We start from the raw sequence: 25,525 nt of genomic DNA, 5'->3' as shown, positions 1-25,525 counted from the left end.
TTCACTTGATATTAGATAAAATTATGCACGGTAATGTATAGTTGTACATCGGCTATTATGGAGGAGTGACAGTGGGTCAATGCAGGGATAAAGGAGAGGGTACCCGATGCCTCAGAAAGTACAATTTCACCCCCCTCCATCCACCCTCCAATTTTCTTCTGACTTTCTGTGATCCTTTAGGTGAATGTAAAAGAAGGTTTGGGGACAGAAGGCTATAAATTGATTTCTAATCTTCCTTCATTTACATTAAGCCTGAATATAAGTTATGTGGGGTGTTGGCTCTCTCCTTGTTGCAAAAAAGTTTTCTTTGTGATATAAAAAATATTAAAGAGCAATTTTTACCGGTGGAAAAGGTGAGCAGGGCGGGAGTGGGGAATCTATAGTGTTGTCAGGGAACCTCCGATGAGAGAGTGGAGTTATTAGATTCTTTTTTATGCATTAAACGGTTTGAGTTAACGAACTTGAACTTGAAGTTACGTAAAGTTGAGTTGAATTACGTAACAATCAGTTGTGGATATCAATACATAACAAGGAAGTGTCCTTTAGCATTGCATAAGACCCAGTTGCGTGTAGTAACGTTTTGAGGGGCTAGTAGCTTCAATGGTAGACCACCTATGGCTCGGTTTAAAACCGAAACCCCCTCACTACTGGGGGACTCTAGCCTAAAGGGTTTGAAGCTGAGTAGTCTGCAGTCCTCTTCATATATCCCATACTATAACTTAGTTTTAATTTTGAACGCCGTTCATCACTTTCATTTGAAAAAAACTTTTTTGTTTAATCTTACTAGATATGACAACAAAGCCAAAAAATAAGCGTTTGAAAGGTAGACAAATATTCCAAGTACCAAAAGTCATATTAGCATTATATATTATCTTAAATATTTTTATTTGCTTTAGATTCTTGAGTCCTGGAAAAATTAATGAGACTGATAAGAATTAAGAATCGATCCTCAACCAATATTTTATTAAATTTTATCTAGTCACCATGAAGGTTCTAGTAGTAGCATTACTCTGTTTGGTAGTAACTTCGGCAACAGTCAAATTTAATGGGTAGGTCAATAAAAATAATTCTTTAATTTATTTTCTGGCAAGAAGTTAAATCCCCTGCTGACTTTTTTTTCTATTTGTACATAGTTCTAAACTGATTTTCCTTTTTCTGCCGTTCAATTTGTTTTTTAGAGTTGTTGTATTCGGGTTACTAGCAATAAATCTTTTATTTTCCCCGCAAGTCCGACAGAGAGTTACTAGCAATAAATCTCTTATTTTCCCCACGCTAATTTATTTCCCACAGTTATCTGATTAAAATGAGGAGATAGCCATTAGGTTCTGTATAGTTGAAAGACCAAATAGCTATGTATTTATGGTTAAAATGCCTCCCCCCCGTCAGAGTTCTTGGGGAGAGACTGGTAAGTTTTGAAGTACAGCCATTGTTCGTATATCATTTGTTATCGGGAAGTATACAGACATTTTTGGGGGAGTATTTTTTACTTGGAGTGGATTTCCATTGGGAGAATCTTTTTTGAGGAGAAAAGTTTTCGAAGAGGGTGACTTGTCCAGGGAAAATTTTACACTGAGAGGATTTGACAGTAATCCAACACGAAATTACTTTGAACTGTCTTGCATTCTCTTTGCCAATTCAATTTTGTATGTGGTGATGTTCCGGAGGAAATAACCAAGGGCCACTTTCCGCATGTTTTGATTTTCAGAAAAAATTCTACGGAAAGGGGAATTGCCGGAGTGATCGAGAAATAGATTAGAGATTAAAATTGCTTTCAAATGAAAGTATGCAAAGGATAATTTTTGAGGTTGAATCGTCCGAAAGAAATTTTACGGGGAGTTGGGATTTTCAGCAAAGACAGAACTGTCCAGGGGAACTTGAAGGGTTGTACTTTACGTTGGATGAAATTTACGTTGAGGAGTTTCCCGTGAGGGTGGGGGGTATATTTCTTGGGAGGTGAGTCAAATTTACCCGCATTGTTTGAAAAACGAGCAGAAATTGAATAAAAAAACAAGTTTAGTACTTCTCGGTTACATATTAAACACTCGAAAAGTGAAGTTTGGTTAGTGCTAATGAAATAGAACAAAATATGATGAAAATATAATATTTAAGTAACAAAATTATGAAAACTGCGACGAAGAATTTTGGGAGAACGGCTGCCCAGATTACAGTATATTAAATACGTAGCCTAACCTAAACTTAGGTACCTTTTTGCCCCCTCAACCTCAAAAAACCTATTCAGAAATATTGTTCACAGAGTTAAAAACCCCTGTTTTCCTAGCGAGCCAGAGGAATTGCCTTGATGAAGTTGCTTGGCTAGTTTTTGTCTGAAGAGGCGTCACAAACTCGCGAGTGTTTATTATATAACCGATAAGTACGCCAAGTTCTTATAACTGAAAGTAAGGAGCAATATTAAAACTTAAAACAAACAGAAATTATTCCGTATACGAAGGGTTGCCCCCTTCTCGATACATTGCTCTTTATGCTAAAGTTTGACTGTTTGTCTCAATTTTTAAGAACGGCTGCTGAAACACAGGGGTTGATTAATCAGAACAGGAAGCTTTTTTAAAAGTGCTAACATCTTTAGCGTAAAAAGCAGGTTATTGATGAGGGGACAACCCTTCATATACGGTTGTACAGTTATAAAGAGCTTTTTTTTATGTAATAGCATTAAAATCAATTCTTTTCAATAGGGTATTGAGTGAAGGTGTGCATAAGAAAACAACCCGAATTAGCCGGTTGAAATATCTTATAAGACCAAATTTGATTTCACTCAGAGTGCATTGGTAATTCATACGGAACAGGAAACAAAATTATTAGAAAAAAGAAAACTTTGCACAGGAAAAGGTAGCAACTTGAGGGGGTTTGACGGTCTGGCGTCAAAAAGAGAATGCTATAATAAACTGTACCTTAATATGGGAGTGACTCTCGTGCTTCACCACAAATTTATGACTCTGGATATTTTATTCTGGATTTTATTTCCCATTGGGCTGATCACGTGGAACTAATTGATGAGTTTTGGTTAAGCCATAATCAAGTGTGATGTCACCGAAATTCTGTGGTTGGGTCATTCTTCTTTTCGCTTCCTATTTTACTATTCAAAACTATTCTATTTGGACGAACACACCACGGAGGAGATGAACTTAGCGGTAGTTTCTAGGAAATTTTGGACAATATATACGAGTAGAGGTGGCTGCTTGACTAGTAAGTAGGCTAAATTTCAGATGCCAACCAGTTCTTTCTTTTGGAACTGTATTTGATCTTCAGGAGCATTATTGTACGCCATGGATTATTTTAAAGACATACCAAGCTGTATTTCCTAAGAGAATGACTGCAGCTATGTATAATTCAGAAACAGGTTAAATCAGTTGAGGCTAATTTAAGCCAGCTGAATCCAGAATAAGCTAGCTACCTATTATTCTCATGTGGCCTTATTTCAGTTTTTTTAGTTTTATAATTAGTAGAACAATGCCGATTATTTATAGTGCAGGATTCTACTGCATTGAAAGCAAATTTACTTCTTATACACGTTTGGGGTTAAGCTTTTCAGCACATTGCGTAAGTGCAGCGCATTGCTTAAGCCGGTGCCAGGGGCTCTCTACGATAAGAGAAGGGATATTTGGAAATAATAAGTTAATACTTCCAGGTGTCTTAAATAGTACGTCACTTCAGTTTATTTGTAGAGTAGTAAGGTATCTGGAAATTTTGTTAAATAAAAGAAATAATAATAAATAAATAAATAAAAAAAATTCAGTATAAACTAAATGTAATATTTTATTTATGTCTTTTTCCCAGTGTTAAGCGTCCTTTTCAATGACCTTTTTTTCAACTATTAAGTACTAATATTAGGTTAATCCAGTGTTTCATTTAAGTATTTTATGATGATCGCTGATCAAAGTTTACGTTATTTGTGTCTTTCGTTTATGTTGTATGTACTGTGTTCATGGCTGTATGTTTGGCTTTAAAATACACTTATCTTTCCATCTATAGTACAGGATTCTACTGCGTTGAAAGCAAATCTACTTCTTGTGCACGTTTAGGGTTAAACTTTCCATCACATTGCTTAACAAGCAAAGAACAGGTATCAACAGGATTCTGACAAACAACTACCTGTTTTGGTACATCGTGGCTCATATAATTTTCCAGAAATGTCAAAATTTCTCACTGTTTCCACTCTATTAGATGAGTCGTGTTACTCGGGAAGGGGGATAGGGATGTCTATGCTAACCCATAGATTTCCGTCCACTAACCCTAAATTTTGAAAAATAATTCTTTGGGATATTTTATTGAAAAATGCCTTTTTGTATTTTCATTGAAACCCCCTCCACCCTTCACACTGAAAAATAAACTATATTCTTTTGCCTCCCTCCACTTAAATATTGGCCAATTGGGGGATAGGGGTAAGATTAAAGTGTTTAAAGTTAGGAGTGGGGTAACTATTGTTGAATGAATACTCTTTTGCCAGTTAAAACTTATATTTTTGCCCATTACAAATCGTACTCCCGCTTATATTAGTGCTATTTAAGCCCATTAGTTCCATACTTGGCTAACTTTCTAAGGGTACCTATGTCTTATATCCAACACACTCAAGTTTTTTCGTCTGAGAAGAACCGATTTATTTCTGTATTTCAGTATGTACTCGGTGATAATCAGCTTAGCATGAGAGAGACAAATTACAAAATAGGCATATTTCAATTAAATACTTTATATATAGAGTTGGCATTTTGGTTAGATTAGGTTAATTTAGGCTAGAAAAATTTAAGTATAATTTAATATAATGTGTTCTTGGTGGCCTGATTTCCATAGTTCCCTGTTGTAGTTCCCATAATTTTGTTACTAAAATATTTCATATTTAGGTATATTACATCAGGACTAACCTAGCTTCACTTCTTGAGTGTGGTGGCTATAAGACATAACTACCTTCCCAAGTTCCATAATTTACTTGAATATTACTTCTTTGGCAACATGTTTTCCCTTTTTTTTATTTTTTATCAAAAGCTTGAAAAAAAAATCTATAGAAGAATTGCTACAAGTTTGCACAGACTTTTAATGGTCATTCTAATCTACCATAAATATATATCGTCACCTTCTAGGCATTTCATTTCTGTCAATGCTAAATTATACGCATCACGAAATTGCTAACTATCTGAATCACTAAATCTGCCAAATACAAAACATCTTGTTTCTTTTGCAGGTACGAAGTCATCAGAGTTTACCCAAAGACATCCGTCCAGCTAAACTTTATTCGTCATCTCGAACATTCTGGGAAGTATGACTTCTGGAAAACTGCCGCAACCAAAGGTTTTGCTGATATCATGGCTTCAAAAGAGAATATGATATCATTAAAATCAATGCTGAGGGTAACAGGTATACGCTACAGCATCTTCATCAGTGATGTACAAGGGTAAGTATTTCTAAGCCGTTTCTTTTTTCACTGTCTGTCGATTAAGATAACTAAATTCTTGAATGAAGTCTGCTGAATTGTACAATATTAAAAACCTCTTATTTTTCATGTTAATTATATCTTACAAGATGTCAGTAAAAGACTGTTGACGGGTTGGCTAACATAAAACTCCCCAAAAACGAAGACAAGAAAAAAAAAGTTGTTGTGTTTTTGTCAAGATGAAAATAAAAAAAAGTTTTTAAATGAAAGTTAGGAACAACATTAAAAGTTAAAATGAACAGAAATTACTTCTTGCATGAGGAGGGGGCCGCCCCCTCATTAATACCTCCATCTTTATGCTAAAATCTTATAGTAGTTTAAAAAAAGCTTCTTATTGTTCTAATTAAATTCCCCTTGTGTCTCAGGAGTCGTTCTAAAAAAAAAACGGGACAAAAAGTCATACTTTAGCATAGAGAGTGAGGTATTGGAGAGGGTGTAATTTCCATCGTTAACGTAATAATTTCCGTTATTTTAAGGTTTAATGTTGCTCGTTACTATCTATAGAATAAACTTGTTTTTTATTTTATTCCTGGCCTTTTTTTAAATAATGCCGGGAAATGCGTCTCCCCTCAACGGAAATCCCCCCATGGAAAGATCCTCTAGACAATACAATGCCAGGGAAAATTTACCCCTGAAAATTACTCTTTACATCTCCACGTGTAAAGTTGAGCCTACGAAGAGAAAGAAAGAAAAATAAAAAGAATTCCGTACAGAATTCTAGAAAATTCCCCAAGTTCAGCATTTCTCTTGAATAGATCAGCCCCCCAAACTTCCCTCCCGATAGAAAGATCTCCGCGTGGAAAATCGTCCCAGAAGAAAATTCATCCCTCCCCCGGACAAAAAAATGTATCCATACTTCCAAATAAAAAGTAATACACGCAAAAATAGGCATAACTTAAAGATATTTCCCCGACGGCTATGGGGGTCTTGCCATCTCCTAAAGAGTATTTATTGGACCTTTGAACTATTCTAAACATAAAGGGCTTTCTCAAAAATTTTAATCTGATGACTCTTGGGAAAAAGGGGCGTCGGAGGGGGCTAGCTACCCTTCAATCTTTTCTGGTCACTTAAAAAGAAAACTAGAACTTTTAATTTACGTTTGAATGAGCTCTCCCCCGATGTCTTAGGACAATTGTTTCGATCCAATCACCCTTGGTAAATTCTATGAATAAATAAATACGTATCAGTGATCTTTCTTTTAGCAAAAATACGAACCATGCATTTTTGCAGATGGGAGCTCGAAACCTTCACAGTAATGTTCTTTGACACGTTCAGTATTATGATATTAAAATTTTCCCTTTTTAAGCTCCGGTTACGATTTAGTCACGTCGCTCTTTACCTACATTTTGGAGCCATGAACTGATTGATATAAAGATATCCTTGCTAATGATAATATTGCAATAAGCTGGTCAATGAAGTTAACAAAAGTGAAGGTAAGATAGCCGTCACAGTTCTACTACCGTTCTAGTTACACCCCAAGTCAGTCAAAGTTTATTTTTATAATAATAAAATAAAAATAAGTTGTTTTTTTAACTGAAAGTACGGTACAACATTAACACTTAAAACGAGTAGAAATCATTCCATATCTGAAAGAGCTTGTCCGCTCCTGAACGCCTCACTCTTTACGCTGAAATTTGACTCAGTTACAGCTCTACTTTTTAAAATAATAAAAACTTTAGCGTAAAGAGCAAGGTTTTGAGGAGGGGACAGCCTCTTTCATATATGGAATAATTTTTATTCGTTTTAAGTTTAAAAAACGTATCTTTTATATTTTATTTTTGAACATTTTTCAACCACTCCAGGTTCAAATTTGGCTCACCGTAAATAAGAAATTAAAACAAAATTTGCATATTAATTTTGGCATATTTATTCCCTATTTGAAGGGTTACCCCATCCTTAATCCTTGCTGCTCACGCAAAAACCGTTAGCAGTTTAAAAAACATGCTATTCTAATTAAACAGCCCACGTGTTTCAGTAGACGCTCTTAAGAAATTGGGACAAACAGTCAAACTTTAATGTAAAGAGCAAAGTATTGAGGAGGGAGCAACCCTTCATAACAAATACTATACATAAACATTTGGTAAATTTCATAACTTACAGGCTTCTCCACACAGACTGTGGGGGGGGGGGGGTATTTGGGTATTTTACACCTTAAGACACAATTATTTGATTTTTCAACTATACTGAACAAAAATGATATCTCAAAATTTTGATCAGAAAGTTTTGGAGAAAAAATGGGCGTGGGAGGGAACCAAGTTGCCCTCTAATCTTTTTGGTCACTTAGAAAGAGCAATAGAGCTTTTATTTTTCGTTCGAATGCACCTTCTCCCGATCTTCCAAGACCCTTATTTCGACACAATCATCCTTGAAAAAAACAAAACAAAAAACAAACAAATAAACACGCATCCGTGATCTGTCTTCTGGCAAAAATAGCAAAATTCCACATTTTTGCAGCGAAGAGCTTGAAACTTCTACAATAGGGTTTTCTGGTGCGCTGAATCTGATGGTTTGATTTTTATTAAGATTAATTTAATTTTAAGGGATGGTTTCCCCCTATTTAAAGAATCAGGCAAGTTTTCTCAGGCTCGTAATTTTCGATGGGTAGCACTAAACTTGACGAATACTATATATTTGTAATCAGCATAATAGGCTAATTTTTTCGATGTATCTATTGATATTAAAACCCCTTTTTTCAATGTTTCAGTTACTATTGAGCGGAGTCGCGCCTTACTTACAGTCCATCACCACGAACTGTTTGGTTAAATCAAATGTGTTGCATCGTTTGGTAAAACATGTTTTGAATCAAATGGATTTCGACACTCATAGTCTTTGTATCCCTTACAGATATAGACACTGGTTAATCTTATCTTCTTCTACTCATCTTCTGTTTTGTGTTACCCTAGAAAAATAGAAAAATGGCAAATATTTTTTGACAATGGTAGCTAACATATACTCTGAATTACGTTTTTTTTTTACACAAAAAGATATTCTAATCTCCTCTCAACCACAAAATGGATAACTAAATTGTGTTTCTCTTCCATTCTTTTAAACAAAGGTTGTACCATAAAGGACTGAAATAGTCAATTACACTCATGTCTTATCCAAAAGTAATAGTACATGTTCTATTACTTGGGTTCATCTCTTATCCAAAAGTAAAAGTAGCTTGACTTGCATGACCTAAAGCTATTGCTCGGCAGTGTTTCCAGCCGAGCTCCAATGGTAGTAGGCAGCCTTGTAGCATTCCAGTAGAGGCGCTGAAGCTTTCCGTAAATCCTTTTCCAATCATAACGCGGTTTCTGAACTTATTATACATGTCGTTGATCAGAGAGATCAGGTTGGGTGGGATGCCAAAGTTAAGAAGGATGATTCATAGACTTTCTTTCCATGTGAGATCGAAAGCTTGTTTAAAGTCTATGAAAAGGTGGTAGATGCCGCGGCCAAGTTCACTGTAGTTTCCCATGATCTGTCGGGCAGTGAATGTTCGGTCAATTGCTGATCTATTAGGTCGGAAGCCGGTTTGGTATTCTGGAATGGCCAGTGAGAAAATACTTCGTATATGCCCGAGCATGACTCTTGTAAGGATTTTCGCGACGCGGCTGGTAATACACATTTTTGAAAACAGTGTATTTAGCAATGTCGACAAGTTTTCAAAACAGTGTATTTAACAATTTCAGGGTATATTAAGAGGAACGTTGAACTAGCCATAAGACTCTATGCCTATATTACTACCACTACTGCTAATACTGATACTACTACTACTTCTACATAATAACCGCTACTGCAACTACTAATACAAGAAGTATTGTTATTGTGACTACAACTGAGATCGCAAGTACTTGTGGCTGTGACTGAGACTGTGGCTACTTACGGCTGCGATAGCTTGTTAATATGCCTTCTTAAAGCTTTAGCTGCAACTGCTTGATACTGTGACTACTTGTGACTGTAAATACATGCGACTTAGACTTTGACTACTTGCGACTGCGACTGTGAATACTTACAAGTACGACTGCAACTATTTGTGACTATAAATGTTCGTGACTACAACTGCGACCACCTGCAACTATGACTACTCGCTACTAAATATGACTGTAACTGATTGCGATTACAATTACATGACCTTGCAAAAAATTGCTTCTATGACTGCAACTACTTGGCACTGTGAACACTGTCGACTACGATTACTTGCAGTTGTTACTGTACTTATTTGTGGCTGGGACTGCTTGTGACTGCTACTATGGCTACTTGGTATTGCAAACCTGATTACTTGCGACAGTAGCTGTAACTATTTGTAACCACAATTGCGACTAAACTAATTATTGTGACTGCAGCTACCCACAGTTACGACTACTTGTGACTGCGATTAGTTGCGCCAGTGACTGTTTGCGACTACGGCTATTTGTAACTGCAATTACTTACAACTGAAACTAATTGGGGTTACGACAGCAATTATCCACGATTACTACTACTTCTGACTGCAACTGTGACTACTTGCGACCGCAACTATTAGCAACTGCGACTTATTGCAAATGCAACTAATTGTATCTGTCACTACAACTGCTTCTCACCCCTACCACTTGCGCCTGCGACTACTTACTGCTGCAAATTCTTGCGGGTGCGACTAGTACTGCTAGGATTGCAACTTGGGCTGTGGCTGCTACTGCTACAACTACTGCCACTGCTACAACTATAAGTACTGCCACTGGTACTACTAAAACTACTATTACGGTTTCAACAATTACTAAAGTTAATTAAAATAGTTTAAATGCATATTGTCTTTCAAAATGACATAATGGAAAATCTCAGTGACCGAACAGAGTATATAGGTAAACTTCCTGGGGAACCTGGGGGGGGGTGTAAAAAAACCTCAGAAGAGAATTTTTCATGCAGATTGTCAAAAGGACATATCCAAAATATCCCAGGAACAGCTAAGGGTATTACGCTGGAACTTCAAGGCCATGTTGAGGGGAATGTTGTAATGAGTCAAAAGAGACTTATGTGAATCCAGATGGTCCGAAGGATATATCCTCAATATCTTAGGAACAGAAAAGGGTACTAAATTAAGACTTCAGGGGATTGTTGAGGGGTATGTTGAACAAAATAAAAGACAAAATGTGTATTAAAGATTGTCATAGGGATTACTCAGCAATATCTCTAAAACAGATCAGGGAATTAAATTGAAACTTTCATAGCACGTGGCTGGTCGATTAGTAATTTTCTGTATTCACAGTTGTAACATGACGATGGTAAGAATATCTTTAGTCCTATACGAGCCAATACGTTCTACATATTCTAATTTATTTATTTGAATAATGTTCCATGCACCCATTCATCCAAAGTTCTGTAGTAGGCCTAAAACAATTGTTGAAATTTTCTGCAAAATATTGTCCAATATATTAACAGCAAACAATAATCTTGGTTCTGAAAGAGAAAAACTGAAAAAGCTTTATGAATTCGTTTTTATTATTGACTAGAAAAACTATATAAAAAAAGACCAGAAATTCATTTGAAATACAAAAATTCCAGAAAAGAAGTTTTCCAAATAAAACCAAACAGCTACAATAAATATTAAACTAGCAAAACTAAATAGAGATAGTAATCAAAAAGTTCGTGGTAAGGAACCATAAGTACAGACTGACTTGAATCAATAGTAACCGAAACTCTAAAAAATTGAATTTTGATATCAATAGATAGATCAAAAGATTTGGTTTATTAGGATTGACATTTTGAGATAGCAATATTTGTTCAAAATAGTCGCTATGTCAAATAACAATCGCTCTGGGTTTGAGCTCCCCCCTCCCTCCAGCCTAGGAAAAAGGCAATAAATTATGCTAGCTACCCATCGTTAATATATAAAGTTATTATGGAAGGAATGGTCGGGCAAACCTTGGAGGTGGCTCATTTAATTGGAAATATTGAATTTTTCACGTTTTTTAAGAGTCAAAAGTGATTGGATGGTAAACAGTCCCCCTCCCTCCACGCCAACGCCTTTTCCTCAAGTGTATCTTTTTAAAATTTGAGACTACCATTTTTTCAATATAGTCCAAAATTCAAATAACTACAACGTAGGGGTTGAAAATGTCAAATAGCCCCCCAGGGTAAGGGTTGTAACTTATGCAAGTTGCTCATTGTTAACGTATAAGGTTTTTCAGGAAGGGGTGGTCATACAAACTTTGGAGGGGGCTCATTCAATCGGAGATTGACAATTCTAATTCTTTTACTAAAAGTCAAAAGTGATCAAAGAGCCCCCCCCACTCCCTTTTTCCAAGAGGTATCCAGTCAAAATGTTTAGATATCCATTTTGTTAAAATAGTCCAAAGGCCAAATAACTATGCCTCCGGGGCCAAACCCCGGGGCAAGGGATGTGAGTTATGGAAGTTGCTTACTGTTACTTTGATGCTATGGGGGAAAATTACCTATAGCCCCCAGGGCAAGTATTGTAACTTATGCAAGTTGCTCATTGTTGATATACGAGGTTTTTATGGAAGGGGTGGTCGTATAACTTTGGAGGGGGCTCATTCGATTTGAAAGTAAAACTTCTTGTTCTTTTTAAGATTCACGAGTGATCAAACTGAAACCAGCCCCCCAGGTTTCTTTTCCCCAAAGGCACCCGGTCAAAATTTTGGTATAACCATTTTGTTCAAAATCGACCAAAGACCAAATAACTATGCCTCTGGCGTTGAATCCCAGCCCAGCCCCTGGGCAATGGCTCTGAGTTATGAAAGTTGCGTATTGTTACTTTGATACTTTGTTTTCTCTGAAACTTAGATTTACAGATCGAAGGAGCACCTGTGATTTACGGGATAGGGGCTGTAAGTTATGAGAGTTGCTTAATAAGAAAAATTTTGAAATAAGGAATTTTGAAAAACATAAAACTGTAGTAATCAAAAACAAACAGAAAGTAATTAAAAAACTTTCCGAAAATTTTTTTTTAAAGAATAGTAAAGGCCATATTAAACTTAAGATCAGCAGAAATAAAAATCTATAATAAATGAAACCCAAAACGAACAGAAATTAAATAAAAGACATAGAAAGCAAATCGACAACAGGTACAATATAAACGAATAAATAAATCTTAAAACGAGTAAAATTTAAATTGAATACGCAAATCAAGCTTAAAAAGAACAAAAAGTCATAAAAAAATGTTGGGCTACCTCCGCCTTCCCTAACTGTAAAAGTATAAGAACTTCTACGCCATTGGTTCTTTACTGAAAACGAATAATATTAGAAATATTTTATTTCGTAGGCTACTTTTTATAACATTGAAAATAAAATAAAATTGCAATTAAATAAAATCTTTAACGAATGAGCTTCAGACATTTAATATCAGTATATATCGAATGTTCGGTTTAATTTTATTAGTTCTTTGTAAGACTGTTCAAGACACATATAGTTTTCAGTAATACACCAGTGAAGGCGTTCATATTTTTACAGTTGGAGAAGGGGACAGTAGTACAGGTCTTGTTTGTAATGATTTTTGTTCACTTTAAGCTTGATTTACATATTCAATTCGAGCTGTGCTCGTTTTAAATATGTTTATTCATTTATATTACTACCTGTTGTATATTTGTTTGCTATGATTCTCTATTTAATTTCTGTTGGTTCGGGGTTTATTTATTCTTTAAAAGTAAAAGATTTTTCGTTCGTTTTAAGCTTGATTTGCATAGTCAGTTTAAGGTTTACTCGTTTAAGGTTTATTTATTCATTTATATGGTACCTTTTTTCGATTTGTTTGCTATGCCTGTTTATTCAATTTCTGTCTGTTTTAATACCACTACTACTGCTAACAACTCACCGCCGCACCAAGCCGTCTGAGGCCAAAACAAAAACACACACTCCTCCTCCATCCCAATATTTTCAAAGCATCCCTGTTTACACCCTTCCAGGAAGTTTCCATTTCCTTTAAATCTTTATTTATGACATCCTACCAAACCGCGGACGACTTTCTGTTTAGCCCTAGATGGTTGGCCAAAACGGACAATCTTCGGCAATCTGTCACCCTTCATCCACAGAACTAGCCATCTCAACCTTCTCTCATTATATCCCTAAAAAGTGAGAAAAAAACACATTTTCGCACCGCTTTACTGTTTGGCATAATTGATACTGATGACTAATCAGTAAGTCGGGTACCCAGAGCAATCTGTAAGTAATTTGTGTGGAAAACATCTAGTGAATCTTAATCCGTTTTTCGGAGCGCCCATTCTTCGGAGCCATATTTTTGCAGACTTATCATCTTATTCTCCCGAACTTTTTTGAACTGTGGAAAAATACCCTCAGTCTTGGCTATTCTACTTTTAACATCTTCACCGCTCCCACCGTCTTTGTTCACAATACTACAAAGGACAGTGAAGCTATCCACCTGATCAATCTTTTCGTTACCCAACGTTACCTTTTCGTCTTCACTTATTCTTATTCTTAGGGACCTAGTCTTCTTAACATTAATTCTTATACTTAATTTAGCACCCTGAACTCGTAAAACATCAAAATTTCATTCATTTTGCTCACACTCTCATCTAGGATACTTGAATCATCAGTATAATCAATGTACAGGACTAGTTTTTCCTCCCATTTGACTCCGTATTCTCTCATTGTCTGTCATGTACTGCTTAAGACAAAGTCCATCAAAATGATCCATATAAAGGGGGATAGAACACAACCCTGCTTAACTCCTATTTAATGTGAAACCAAATGTTAACTTCATTTTCTACCTTAACATTAATTTGGAAAAGGATCAGAAACTAAAAGAACACAAAAAAAACAACAACAAAAAAACAAACCAAAACGGTCAGAATACAGCCAGGAAAACAGAAAAAGCTGTTTCTTTTACTGAAAGTAAGGAGAAACATTAAAAATCAAAACAAACAGAAATTCTTCAGTATGTGAAGGGGTTTCCTCCTCCTTAGTATTTTCCTCCTTAAACTAAAGTCTGACTGTTTTTCGTATTTTTAGGAGTGACTCCTGAAATGCAAGAGGCGTTTAATTAGAACAGGAAGCTTTTTTAGAAATGTTAAAAACTTTAGCACGAAGAGTAAAGAAGAGGGGGGCAACCCCTTCATATACGGAATAATTTCTGCTTGTTTTGAGTTTGAATGTTTCTCCTAACTTTCAGTTCAAGAAAATTGCTTTTTTTCTATTTAGTTCAAGTGTAAAACGAACACTAACCACCATGAGTAAATAAGTAAAACCGAAAAAGAGCAAAAATTATATCTAGTAATCAAGTCAAGCTTAAAACAAACACAAAGTACCAGGAACGTGAATAGGAATTGGTGCCTTTTTTCCTTTTTTTACAACAAAAATACATTAGTAAATGCTAAATTGCTGAGACCTTCAGGAATGAATATCAAAATATGATAAACTGGTAATATCCATTGCATTACTTCTTTCCAGTAATCTTTACTAATATGATGATTTTCTTTTTTTTTTTGTTAATGTTAACAATAATAAGTTTGAGCTTAAAATAAAAAAGGTATTTTCAATAAAGGACTTTCAGGGGACCACTTAATGAGTCCCCCGGGACTAGTAAGCTTTTGATTTCTCAGTGAGAGAGGACAAGTTTTGTTTCCTTGGCAACTGTTTTTCTAAGAATTTCATCTGCCATTTTCATCGGAAATTATTTTTTTAGGGTCGGGGTTACACCTGAATGGTTCAAATTGAATAAGAATAAAAACTTTTACAAATTGAACAAAGAAATGTTTTCCAAAGGTATTTTGCACGAAAGCAATATAAATTGTTATATTTTAGAAAAATTGACCAGATCAACGCCATCCCAAGGAAAGAAGCTGGCCCAAAATCAAGCAGATATGCCCTGACATGGGACAACTATTATCAATATGAAACTGTGAGTTATGTTTTAAACTTTTGCAGCATATATACACGGGATTGTGTGCAAGTGGTATGCGGGGAGGAGGCTAAAGCACGACACGGTATTTGTTTTTCAATAACAGATCTTACATGTTACAGAAAAAGTAGCTTTTGGCTAACTCTAATAGTTTGATTTGCCTCTTTACAATAGAAGATTTTAAAAAAAGATGGCATTTACTACTTTATTAATAAACTACAGCCTTTGTACGACGAATTGTGCTAACATCAATACTTTGAAACATACGGTCAAACACACTTCATTAAGAAGAGATATGAGATGTTATCGGGTACCAAGACAAAATAACTTCTCCTATGAGCGGGACTCAAGTGTTGAATGGAGTTTTTTGAAAAAGGCCCATCTTTGCCAAGCTTAGGCTTAACTTATTGACAGAGAGTTTAAATTATCAGTGATACCGGAAGTAGTTTGGCTAACTCTTTCCATAAATATGCTACTGAACTTATTAAAACCTGTACCACTTTATTTTCTTCCTACTTAATGCTGTGTTCCACGGCATGTTTTTTAAAGATTATACTCGGAACAAAACGATGAAAGCATTTCACATTTGCCTTGTTATTATTTATAAATAAAAATAAACAAAAACATCCGATAAATTTACTCCTAGTTAGAAGGAGCAAAAACTCACGCATCAGATAGCAATATAAACAATGTACAAGAGTTAGGTATACAGCCCGAAACACTTTTAATCAAGGAAATGATAACGTATAAAAACTGTTCTGATACGTGCTCTTGACAACCTGTATGTACATAGTGTTTTTGAATTTAGTTCAGCATTGTTTCAATATTCTTCAAAACTTGTGTCTTGATAACCATAGCCTTGCTCACGATAGTGGTAGTACCAGGGATAAGGGTAGCTGCCGTTGCTGCTGCAGCAGTAGAATTGGCAGTAGTAACCATAGCTTAGTAGCAGCAGTTGTAGTAGAAATAGTAATAGAAAAAGCAGTTGTAGCGGTAGCAAGAACAGTAATAGCAGCATTAGAAGTAGTAGCAGGAAGTGTGGCATAAATATTGTCTTTGGGTTAGTTCAACAATCCTCACAAGGAGTCCTGTCAGTTTCGACTTCACACATCAAGGTGTTCCTAAGATATTGCTGATGCGCTCTTTTGACAACCTGCAAGCAGAAGACATGTTGTGGTTCAGTTCAACTACTGCCTTCAATATTTCCTCAGTTATTCAACTACATATCCTTATCCATAGATATAATAGTAGTGACGGCAGTAGTAGTAGGAGTACTAGTTGTAGGATTAGTGGTAGCATTAACAATAAAAGTGCTAGTACTAGTATTAGCAATATTATTAAGATATTGTTCAGTTGAATGTCCCACCCATCAAGTCCTGGAAAGTTTGACGCAAAACTGAAACATTTCTGTGAATTGAGAAAAAACGCAGTGGAGGGTAAAAGTAGCGGTCTATAGATGGGTCAAGGTGATAACAATTCGCGTCATTGACCTACCTACAGACATGTATCCGACGTATACATCATTTGCATAACCAGTGGAAAATCATCCCAATGAAAGTAAAAAAACCTTCTTTTTTTTACATAATTGTTTTTCTGTATTACTATAGATGGTATGCTTCTTTCACACACTTCCATGAGAACTTCATTTGCATACATAAATGAGGCCCTTGCAACCAGCCGTAGCAACAAGATCCAATATAAGACAGGGCTATCATCGTATTCATGGGAATGAGTGATTATACGATTATCATCGTATTCATGGGAATGAGTGATTATATCAGAACTTCTTTTAGAGGGAAAGTATGGCCACTCATGTCCCAACTTCCAAGGAGGCTTCAATACCCTTTCCAAACTCCCCAGACGTAGTGACGGCAGTAGTAGTAGGAGTACTAGTTGTAGGATTAGTGGTAGCATTAACAATAAAAGTGCTAGTACTAGTATTAGCAATATTATTAAGATATTGTTCAGTTGAATGCCCCCCCCCATCAAGTCCTGGAAAGTTTGACGCAAAACTGAAACATTTCTGTGAATTGAGAAAAAAGGCAGTGGAGGGTAAAAATAGCGGTCAATAGATGGGTCCAGAGGGTGATAACAATTCGCGTCATTGACCTACCTACAGACATGTATCCGACGCATACATCATTTGCATAACCAGTGGAAAATCATCCCAATGAAAGTAAAAAAACCTTCTTTTTTTTCATAATTGTTTTTCTGTATTACTATAGATGGTATGTTTCTTTCACACACTTCTATGAGAACTTCATTTGCATAGATAAATGAGGCCCTTGCAACCAGCCGTAGCAACAAGATCCAATATAAGACAGGGCTATCATCGTATTCATGGGAATGAGTGATTATATCAACACTTCTTTTAGAGGGAAAGTATGGCCACTCATGTCCCAACTTCCAAGGAGCCTTCAATACCCTTTCCAATCCCCCAGACCATCAAAAAATAAAAATAAAAGAAATAAAAATATCGAAAAATAAAACAAATTTAACAAACATAAGATAACAAAAAATAAAAACCAATTTATTAATGAAAAACAACGAAAAATAAAAACAAGTTTAAAAATGCAAAAATGGAAAATAAAAAGATATTAAAAAAAACGAAGAATAAAAAAAAGGTTATGCAAAAAAAGTTGAAAGAAATAGGTTCAAAGTACTGTGTGCTCTGTTTTACACAAAGCTAAATTAATATACGTTTCTTTGAGTCAAATGTTAGCGTCAAATCTTTTGAGACTTTGTGTCACATCTTTGAGACTATGTTTTGTACAAAGCTTGAATCATCCTAAATCCTTAAGAATGATTTCCGAAACATAATGGTCGTTTAACTGGAATAAAGACCTTCGTTTTAACATTTTATAAAAAGAATTTAGCGTAAAGAGTGAGGTATTGAGGATGAGGTAGCCACTTTCATATACGTAATAATTTCTGTCCGTTTTAAGGTTTGATGTTGCTCCTTACATTCAGCTGAAAAACTTTTTTATTTATCTAATTACTTACGGATAATATTTGTTAATGGGTAGCATATGGGACCAGTTTTTTTTTTTAAAAAGTAATGAGCTTAATTAAACCAAAAATGATCAGAAATAAAGTCAAATAATCTTCAAAGTAAAAACTATGAAGTCTGATGGAAAGAAACAAAAAAGATATGAAAATTTTCTTACTATGAAAAAGACTATTGTCAATAAAAAATGAACAGAAATTAATTAAAAAAAACTTTTCCCACAAAACAAGCCTGCCAAAGAGTAGTAAAGGGCCTCATTAAGCCAAAAATGAGTAGAAATAAATTCAAATAATTTTTCAAGCGTAAAAATACCACAAATCACCCTCAATAAAAGAATTAAACCCAAAACGAATAAAAATTACAATAAATAACCGATTCAAACCCAAAACAAGCAGAAATTAATATGATTAAGGCTAAGAACCCCCACACCTCTTCAAGAATAGAACATATTTGGAATTTTACTGGAAAAAAAATACATTTTAAATGATTAAAATTTTTTGACTCTAATAAATAAAGATGTATTAAGACAATAAAAAAAAAACATCCGAATATGTATACTAAACTGAAAATACACGGTTATTATTTTTGTCTAGTAAAGCGCAAATTATGTTCTGGTTTTGAGAAGACATAGGTGTTGTTAGCCCCACCTATTTTTGATTTTTGCTCGTTTTAAGTTTGACTGTGTTATATATTGCAGTTTTTGTTAGTTTTGGGTTTCATTTATTTATTAATCATGATTTGTGATAGTTTTACACTTGGAAATTAAAGAAAACAAACTCGTAGAATTTGGCAACGCTTTCGTCCGTAAAGACTTAAACAGTAAAAATTTGTTAGTTCCCAAAGCCAACTATTCCTGCGAGGCAACGCTAAGCCTTCTTAAGCTTATGATGCTGTATATTTTTAGCTTAATTTTGATGAGTAATCATCTACATTTTTTCTTCTTCAATTTGCAGTTTTTTTTTATAATTTGGCGCCAGCTACTGCCAACAATTACAAAAGTGCATATGGAAGTCTTTTCAACAAAAACGATTTTGCTGCTTTTTTTTCGAAGTTTTTAAGATACTTTTGGTGGGTAAATTTCTCTTTTTCCCGTTCCCTAGCACTTTTCAACGGAACTACAGAAAAAAAATCAAATAAAATTCTCAAATTTGGAAACCTTATTTTCCACGGGGAGGGGATTTTAAGAGGAGTATTTTCCACGGGGGGTATTTTTCGGTGGTATTTCCCGTGTGGGAGGGGGTGTTTTCTGTGGCAGGGGTGTTTTCTGTGCGGAGTATTTTCCACGCTGAGTATTTTCCGAGGGTGTATTTTCCAGGGAGGTATTTTTCGAGGAGGGTATGTTCCGGGGTATTATCCGGTGTTTTTTTTTTTTGGGGGGGGGGGGGGGTTGTACACCTAGAACCATAATTCAATAGGTATTATTTCTTTAAATTACATCTGAAAATAAACACTAAAACCGTTACTTCTGTGAAATAAGGTGTTTTGTAACTATGTTGTATATAGTTAGATCGAAAACCTGGTAGGCTATTTTACCTTTTTAACTTACTAGTAGAATTGTGGTGGTGATGTTGTGATATAAAATATGTCAAAAATAGTTACTAAACCTTAAAATTACTATTTATTTGGTTTGTGTTTTTGATTATATCAGTGGTATATATCGTGCAATAATTATTTTTTTAATGTACCTTACGTTGCATAAAATATTAAGGTTGTTAAAATGAAAAAAAAAACATGGGAAATTGGACAAAAATAGGCTTTTTCAATCATGATGGACCCCCAACTAGCGTCCCATTAGTTGCAAAAAACTTATAATACCTATTACAATATTTGATTTTAACTCCCCCTTGCGTTACGTTACGTCAAAGGTAAACCCAGCCTCAATCCACCTATTTTGAACGTAATTCTAGATAGCGGGATGATATCCCACTTTTCCCTCCTAGCACAGCCTCTCTCAAATCAAGGCTCTGGATCCATGCCTGGTAACGAGTTGCCAAAACAACTTTGGAGGGGCTTTTTGGATTGGAGATCGGAAATTTTAGAACCATTTTTAAGAGTCAAAAGTGATCGGAAGGCATCCAGTCCCCTCCATGCACTTTGTCCTCATATGCATCAAATTAAAATTTTTAAATGGCAAGGCTACAAGATGACAAGGCAAGGGCTACAAGTTATGAACGTTGCCCGTTGTCAACACAGAAGGTTTTTTATGGAAGGTTAGGTCGTATAAAATTTGGAGGAGGCTCATTTGATCTGAAACCGAAAGCTTCTTTTTTTAAAACTCTAAAGTCATCAGAGATTAAACAGCTCCCTTCCCTCCCCACGTATTTTTTCTCAAATGCATTCAATCAAAATTTTGAGAAAACCGCTTTTTTTAAATTACTCTAGGGGTCAAATAACTATGCTTCAAGGTTTGACAACCACCTGCCCCACAGCCCCCGGGGGTAGGGCTGTGAGTTATGCAAGATGCTTATTGTTAGCATATAGGGATGAATGAGGTGGTCGTGTGAACTTCAGAGGGGACACATTTGATTTCAGTTTTGAAATTCTTACTGTCTTTTCTAAGAGTAAAAAACGATCGCAGGCCATCACAACCTCCCAGCCCTTTTTCCTCAAATAAATCCTGTCAAAATTTTAAGATATTCAATAGCTCAAAATAGTCCAAAGGCAAGAACTACATCTCCAGGATGAAATAGCCCCCGTCAGCCACAGAAGCAAAGGCTGCAAGTCATGCAAATTCCCTATTGCGAACATAGGTTTTCATATAAGCTTTTTATGGAAGGGGTGGTCGTATAAAATTTTGGAGGAGGCTCATTTGATTGAAAATCAAAATTTCTTGTTCTCTTTTTAAAATCAAAAGTTATCCAAGGGCAGCCTACCCCCCACACAACCCTTGCCATTTTACCCCTAAATGCAACCAATCAAAATTTTGAAATAGCTATTTAGCTCAAAGATTAAATAAGTATGTCTCTGAGTTTCAAAACTTCCCTCCGGCCTCCACTGCAAATTATGCAAGGGCCGTAAGTTATGCAAGTTGTCCAATGTTAGTATATAAGGTATTTTATTAAGAAAAGAGGGTGTCTCCAAAATTTCTTAGAGTGTCAAGGTGAAACTTCGAAGAAATGCTGAGAGGGATGCCAAACACAATCAAAACGTACTTTGTTCTTGCTGGTTTTGAAGCAATATCTAAGGAACAGCTTAGATTATTCGGTTGAAACTTTCAACGTATTTTGAGGTGATGCTGAAGATAGATTGGAAAGCAACCATTTCCCTCCTTCTCCTTTCTATTTTTATGTGCTCCCTCTCCTCAGCAATGGTCGAACATTTGTAGGCATTCTTTCGTTCAAGCTTGTCAAAAGGTCTAATAGCTATGCCTCCGAGGATATCATGCCCCCCACAGCCTTGGGGGTAATTACGCAATTACCCACAGCCTATTGTAAATACGCAATTTATACATTGTATACTTGTAGGATTTACCATTAGGAAAAGAGAAACCGAGCCAGGTACTGACATTCTGTTTTGGCGAACTTTTTCGTTTTTTTTTTCATTCGTATGGTTTTATTTGAAGTAGAAACGCTGCTTTATAAAATTGTTCAGTGTTCATTTAAAACCAAAATTGTGGACTCTATTTTAGTTTTTATATTCTTATTCAAATTTGTCTATTTTTCGGAACCATTCCCACCCAGCAGAAAAATCTGAAACAGAAAAAACATTTCGCATCTTGAGGAGTGTCTGTAGAACATTCACCTTCAGTGTTCAATTCAGAAACAAAAAGTGTCTGCGATATCAAGGTTTCGTCAAATTCACCCCATCTATTTCCTGTGAGCAAATTAAAAGTAGGTTTAGATCCAAAATACAAGACATCATCATTATGATTATATCAAGAAGACTAAGCAAGGCTATCATTAATTGGTAATATAGTACCTAATTCATAACTGAAATAGAAACCCACGTTTCTGATAATCTATATCTTATGCTAGAAAAATACAAAATATACAGTCAGATACCATATCCATCAGCTGTATCTCGATAAACAATAATGAAAAAATAACTCTAGCAACTAAAAATACTGCTCTTTTCCGAATTTTTATAAGAAAAAGCTTTTATTTCAAAAAAGGAAAAGTGTTTGCCTTGCCTTGGGTAAATAACGGAATATTGTTGATAATATACTTGCAAGAGAAAAATCTTATAGACTTATTAGATAGAACTGTTATTAGAACTTAGATAGTAATTTAGTTCTTGAAATTTAAAGGAATACGTTGCCAAGTACAATTAGATTAAATAACAGACCGTCTTTTTTTGATTGAATTAAAAACAGCTTGCATAAAACATAAAATAACAAGAGACTGCTCCAAGGACTACTGTAAAAGTCAAGGGCAGAAATACTGCCCTTCAAAATTTCTTTATGTCAAAATTGAACTTTGACTTCCACAATTTAATTCTGTTTTAGAGAGAAGTAATACACGAAGTTACTAATTTGAGATATTTATTAAGCTCTAATATTTTCTCATTAGAGCTTAATGAGGCCAGAGTAAGAGCAAAAAAGAAAATCTAAAACAATTAAGAAACAAGTTTCTCTCGGTTTTCAAATTAAATTATATCAGAACACAGCACGGCGATAATCAAATTAAAATCGAGTTGCTATCAAGCCATGGCTAATGGAAGAAAATACCAAGACAGACAGATTGAGTCAGAGGCAAAGCTGGCATAAGCCTTTTTAGGATTTTATAAAGATTATGTCATTTTCACTTGTTGATAGATAGTCTATTATCCATCTATTCTAGGGCAAAACCAAGGTAGATAGTGATAGAACTAAAGTGTAAAAACTGATACTGGAATTATTCAAATTTAACGCTAGAACTTTTTGTGTGATAACTTATTTGTCCTTAATATATATTTTTTTTAATGAAAAGATATAGATACATGTATTATTTTTAAGAAAAGAAATATGTATATGTTTTTTTTGTACATTCAGCAGCTTAAACATATTGGATTTTAGGCAGTTTTAGAAACTTTATTCGTACAAAGCTATTCTAAGAGTACGTTAGTTATGTCTCGTTGAGGACAATGCTGTTTATGAAACCTCTTTAATGTCACACATTACAATTAAATAGCTTTAAGAGAAATAACCATTTTTTTTTAGATTAGAGAATTTTGCTACGCCCTAGCCCAGGATTATCCTGATCTAGTCACTTTGGAAGTTGTTGGCACATCTTTGGAGGGTCGAGAACTTGTTCTTCTTAAGATATCTTCCGGAGGAGAGGGAAAACCAGGAATTTTCGTAGATGGAGGTACGCCAATTTTTACGATAGAACAATTCTTGAAGACAGACTTTCACTGTTGATGCAAAAACAGACCGCATATTACGAAATTTCATGTTGTTTGTTTGTGTGTCTGTCTGTCTGTCCACATATGACGTCTGAATTATTTCATCATATACCAATTCAAAAACGAATGTATTCAAGCCGAAGTAGCTGAGTTGGTAAAGCGTTATGTTCCAGGTTCTAGGTCCGAGAAGTTCCAGGTTCGAACCTTGTCTTTAGCATTAATACAAAAGAAGAAGAAAAAACTAAAAAAGGTAAAAACTACAAAAAAAACTAAAAAGAAAATACTAAAAACACTAAAAGAGCTAAAAAACTAAAAAAAAAACTAAAAAAAAGGTAAAACACTAAAAACTAAAAAAGAAAAAAGACTAAAAAAACTAAAAAAAGGTAAAAACTACAAAAAAACTAAATAGAAAAAAACTAAAAACTAATACAAAAAACTAAAAAAACTAAAAAAACTGAAAAAGAAAAAAAAACAAAAAAGGAAAAAAACTGAAAAATAAAAGAGAAAAAGAAAACTAAAATATTAAAAATAAAACTAAAAAAAAACTAAAAAAGGTAAAAACTACAAAAAAAACTAAAAAAGAAAAAAGAAAAAGAATAAAAAGGCTAAAGAAAAGATAAAAACCAAAAAAAAAACTAAAAAGAAAAAAAAGGAAAAAAAAACAAAAAATTTATTTCATCATATACCAATTCAAAAACGAATGTATATACAGACCGGGACACAGGGAATATAAATTACGACCGGGACACTCAAAGAGAAATTACAGACTGGGACATCGGGATACAAATGACGACTGGGACCTGTGTGTCGACTAACGTCATGTTTGTTTCTCGACTGACGTCATGTTTGTCGACGGACGTAATTATAAGGATTGAGCTGTATGTTGTCATGAAGTTGTTTGTCGACTGACGAAATTACAGACTGGGACATAAATGACGACCGGGACACAGGGAATATAAATGACGACCGGAACACTCAAAGAGATATTACAGACTGGGACACCGGGACACAAATGACAACCGGGACACAGGGAATATAAATGACGACGGGGACACAGGGACACAACTACAAGGGGGGACCGGGGGCCACAGGGGAATATATAAATGACGACCGGGACACAGGGAATGTTCGATTAGCAATCACCGTCAACAAAGCTCAAGGGCAATCATTGGAATAGAGAGGTATAGATCTGAATACGGATTGTTTTTCCCAAAAACAACCGGGACACAACTGACGACCGGGACACAGGGAATATAAATGACGACCGGGACACTCAAAGAGAAATCACAGATCGGGACCCCGGGACACAAATGACAACCGGGACACATGGAATACAAATGACGACCGGGAAACTAAAAGAGAAATTACAGACTAGGACACAGTTCAGTTCATTCGGGTTTATTAAAAAAAATTATAACAGTCATAACATACTTAATCTCTCATCTCTATGCAAAAACTGCATGCTGAGTCCCATATCACCTCAAAAATAAATAGGCACTATGGCTCTCCCTCCACTTCTCGATACAACCATGGCCCCTACCAAAAAAAAATATCCTTACAAGTCCCCACCTCTTCATCCAGGAGCAAACCACTCCAACCCCCACAAAAAAACTCAATAATAGCTAAAATCACTTTTCTAATTAGATTCATTATTCAAATTAAACTAATTCAAAACAAGATAATTTTTTATTCTCTTTTTGAAAGAACCAAGGGAGCTCCTACCTCTCAGTTCAAGCGGTAGGGTATTGTAAGCCTTAGCACAGACGATGTCAGGCGAAAAATCCGACCTCACTGTTGGCGTATTTCGAATATGGATCTGTGCAGATAGTCTTGTAATTGGAAGACGCTGTTCGGATACCAAACGGAATAGATTCCTAAAAGGTGGTGGAAGCAAGCCGGAGAGGAATCTGAAAGCAAAAAC

General features: G+C 35.2%; 1 protein-coding gene across 1 annotated transcript; it reads left to right on the top strand.

Annotated features, from left to right (window-relative positions):
* The first annotated feature begins 930 nt into the window (after window positions 1–930).
* Window positions 931–23,635, top strand: LOC136031914 (carboxypeptidase A1-like). Its single transcript, XM_065711907.1, has 4 exons — window positions 931–1,049; window positions 5,192–5,401; window positions 15,179–15,275; window positions 23,420–23,635. Exons 1-4 carry the CDS (start codon window positions 985–987, stop codon window positions 23,618–23,620), a joined length of 573 nt encoding a protein of 190 aa, XP_065567979.1. The 5' UTR covers window positions 931–984; the 3' UTR covers window positions 23,621–23,635.
* The last annotated feature ends 1,890 nt before the right edge of the window (window positions 23,636–25,525 follow it).

This window comes from Artemia franciscana, chromosome 10 (assembly GCF_032884065.1).
Source record: "Artemia franciscana chromosome 10, ASM3288406v1, whole genome shotgun sequence".
Lineage (NCBI taxonomy): Eukaryota > Metazoa > Arthropoda > Branchiopoda > Anostraca > Artemiidae > Artemia > Artemia franciscana.
This window is presented reverse-complemented; position numbering and strand designations above follow the sequence as displayed.

What these genes read in the sequence shown, in the direction of transcription:
- LOC136031914 (XM_065711907.1), top strand. Translation starts at nt 985, where the DNA reads ATGAAGGTTCTAGTAGTAGCATTACTCTGTTTGGTAGTAACTTCGGCA. An exon ending in GCAACAGTCAAATTTAATGG is followed by an intron (nt 1,050 to 5,191) that starts GTAGGTCAATAA and finishes TTTCTTTTGCAG; the next exon opens with GTACGAAGTCATCAGAGTTT. An exon ending in TTCATCAGTGATGTACAAGG is followed by an intron (nt 5,402 to 15,178) that starts GTAAGTATTTCT and finishes GTTATATTTTAG; the next exon opens with AAAAATTGACCAGATCAACG.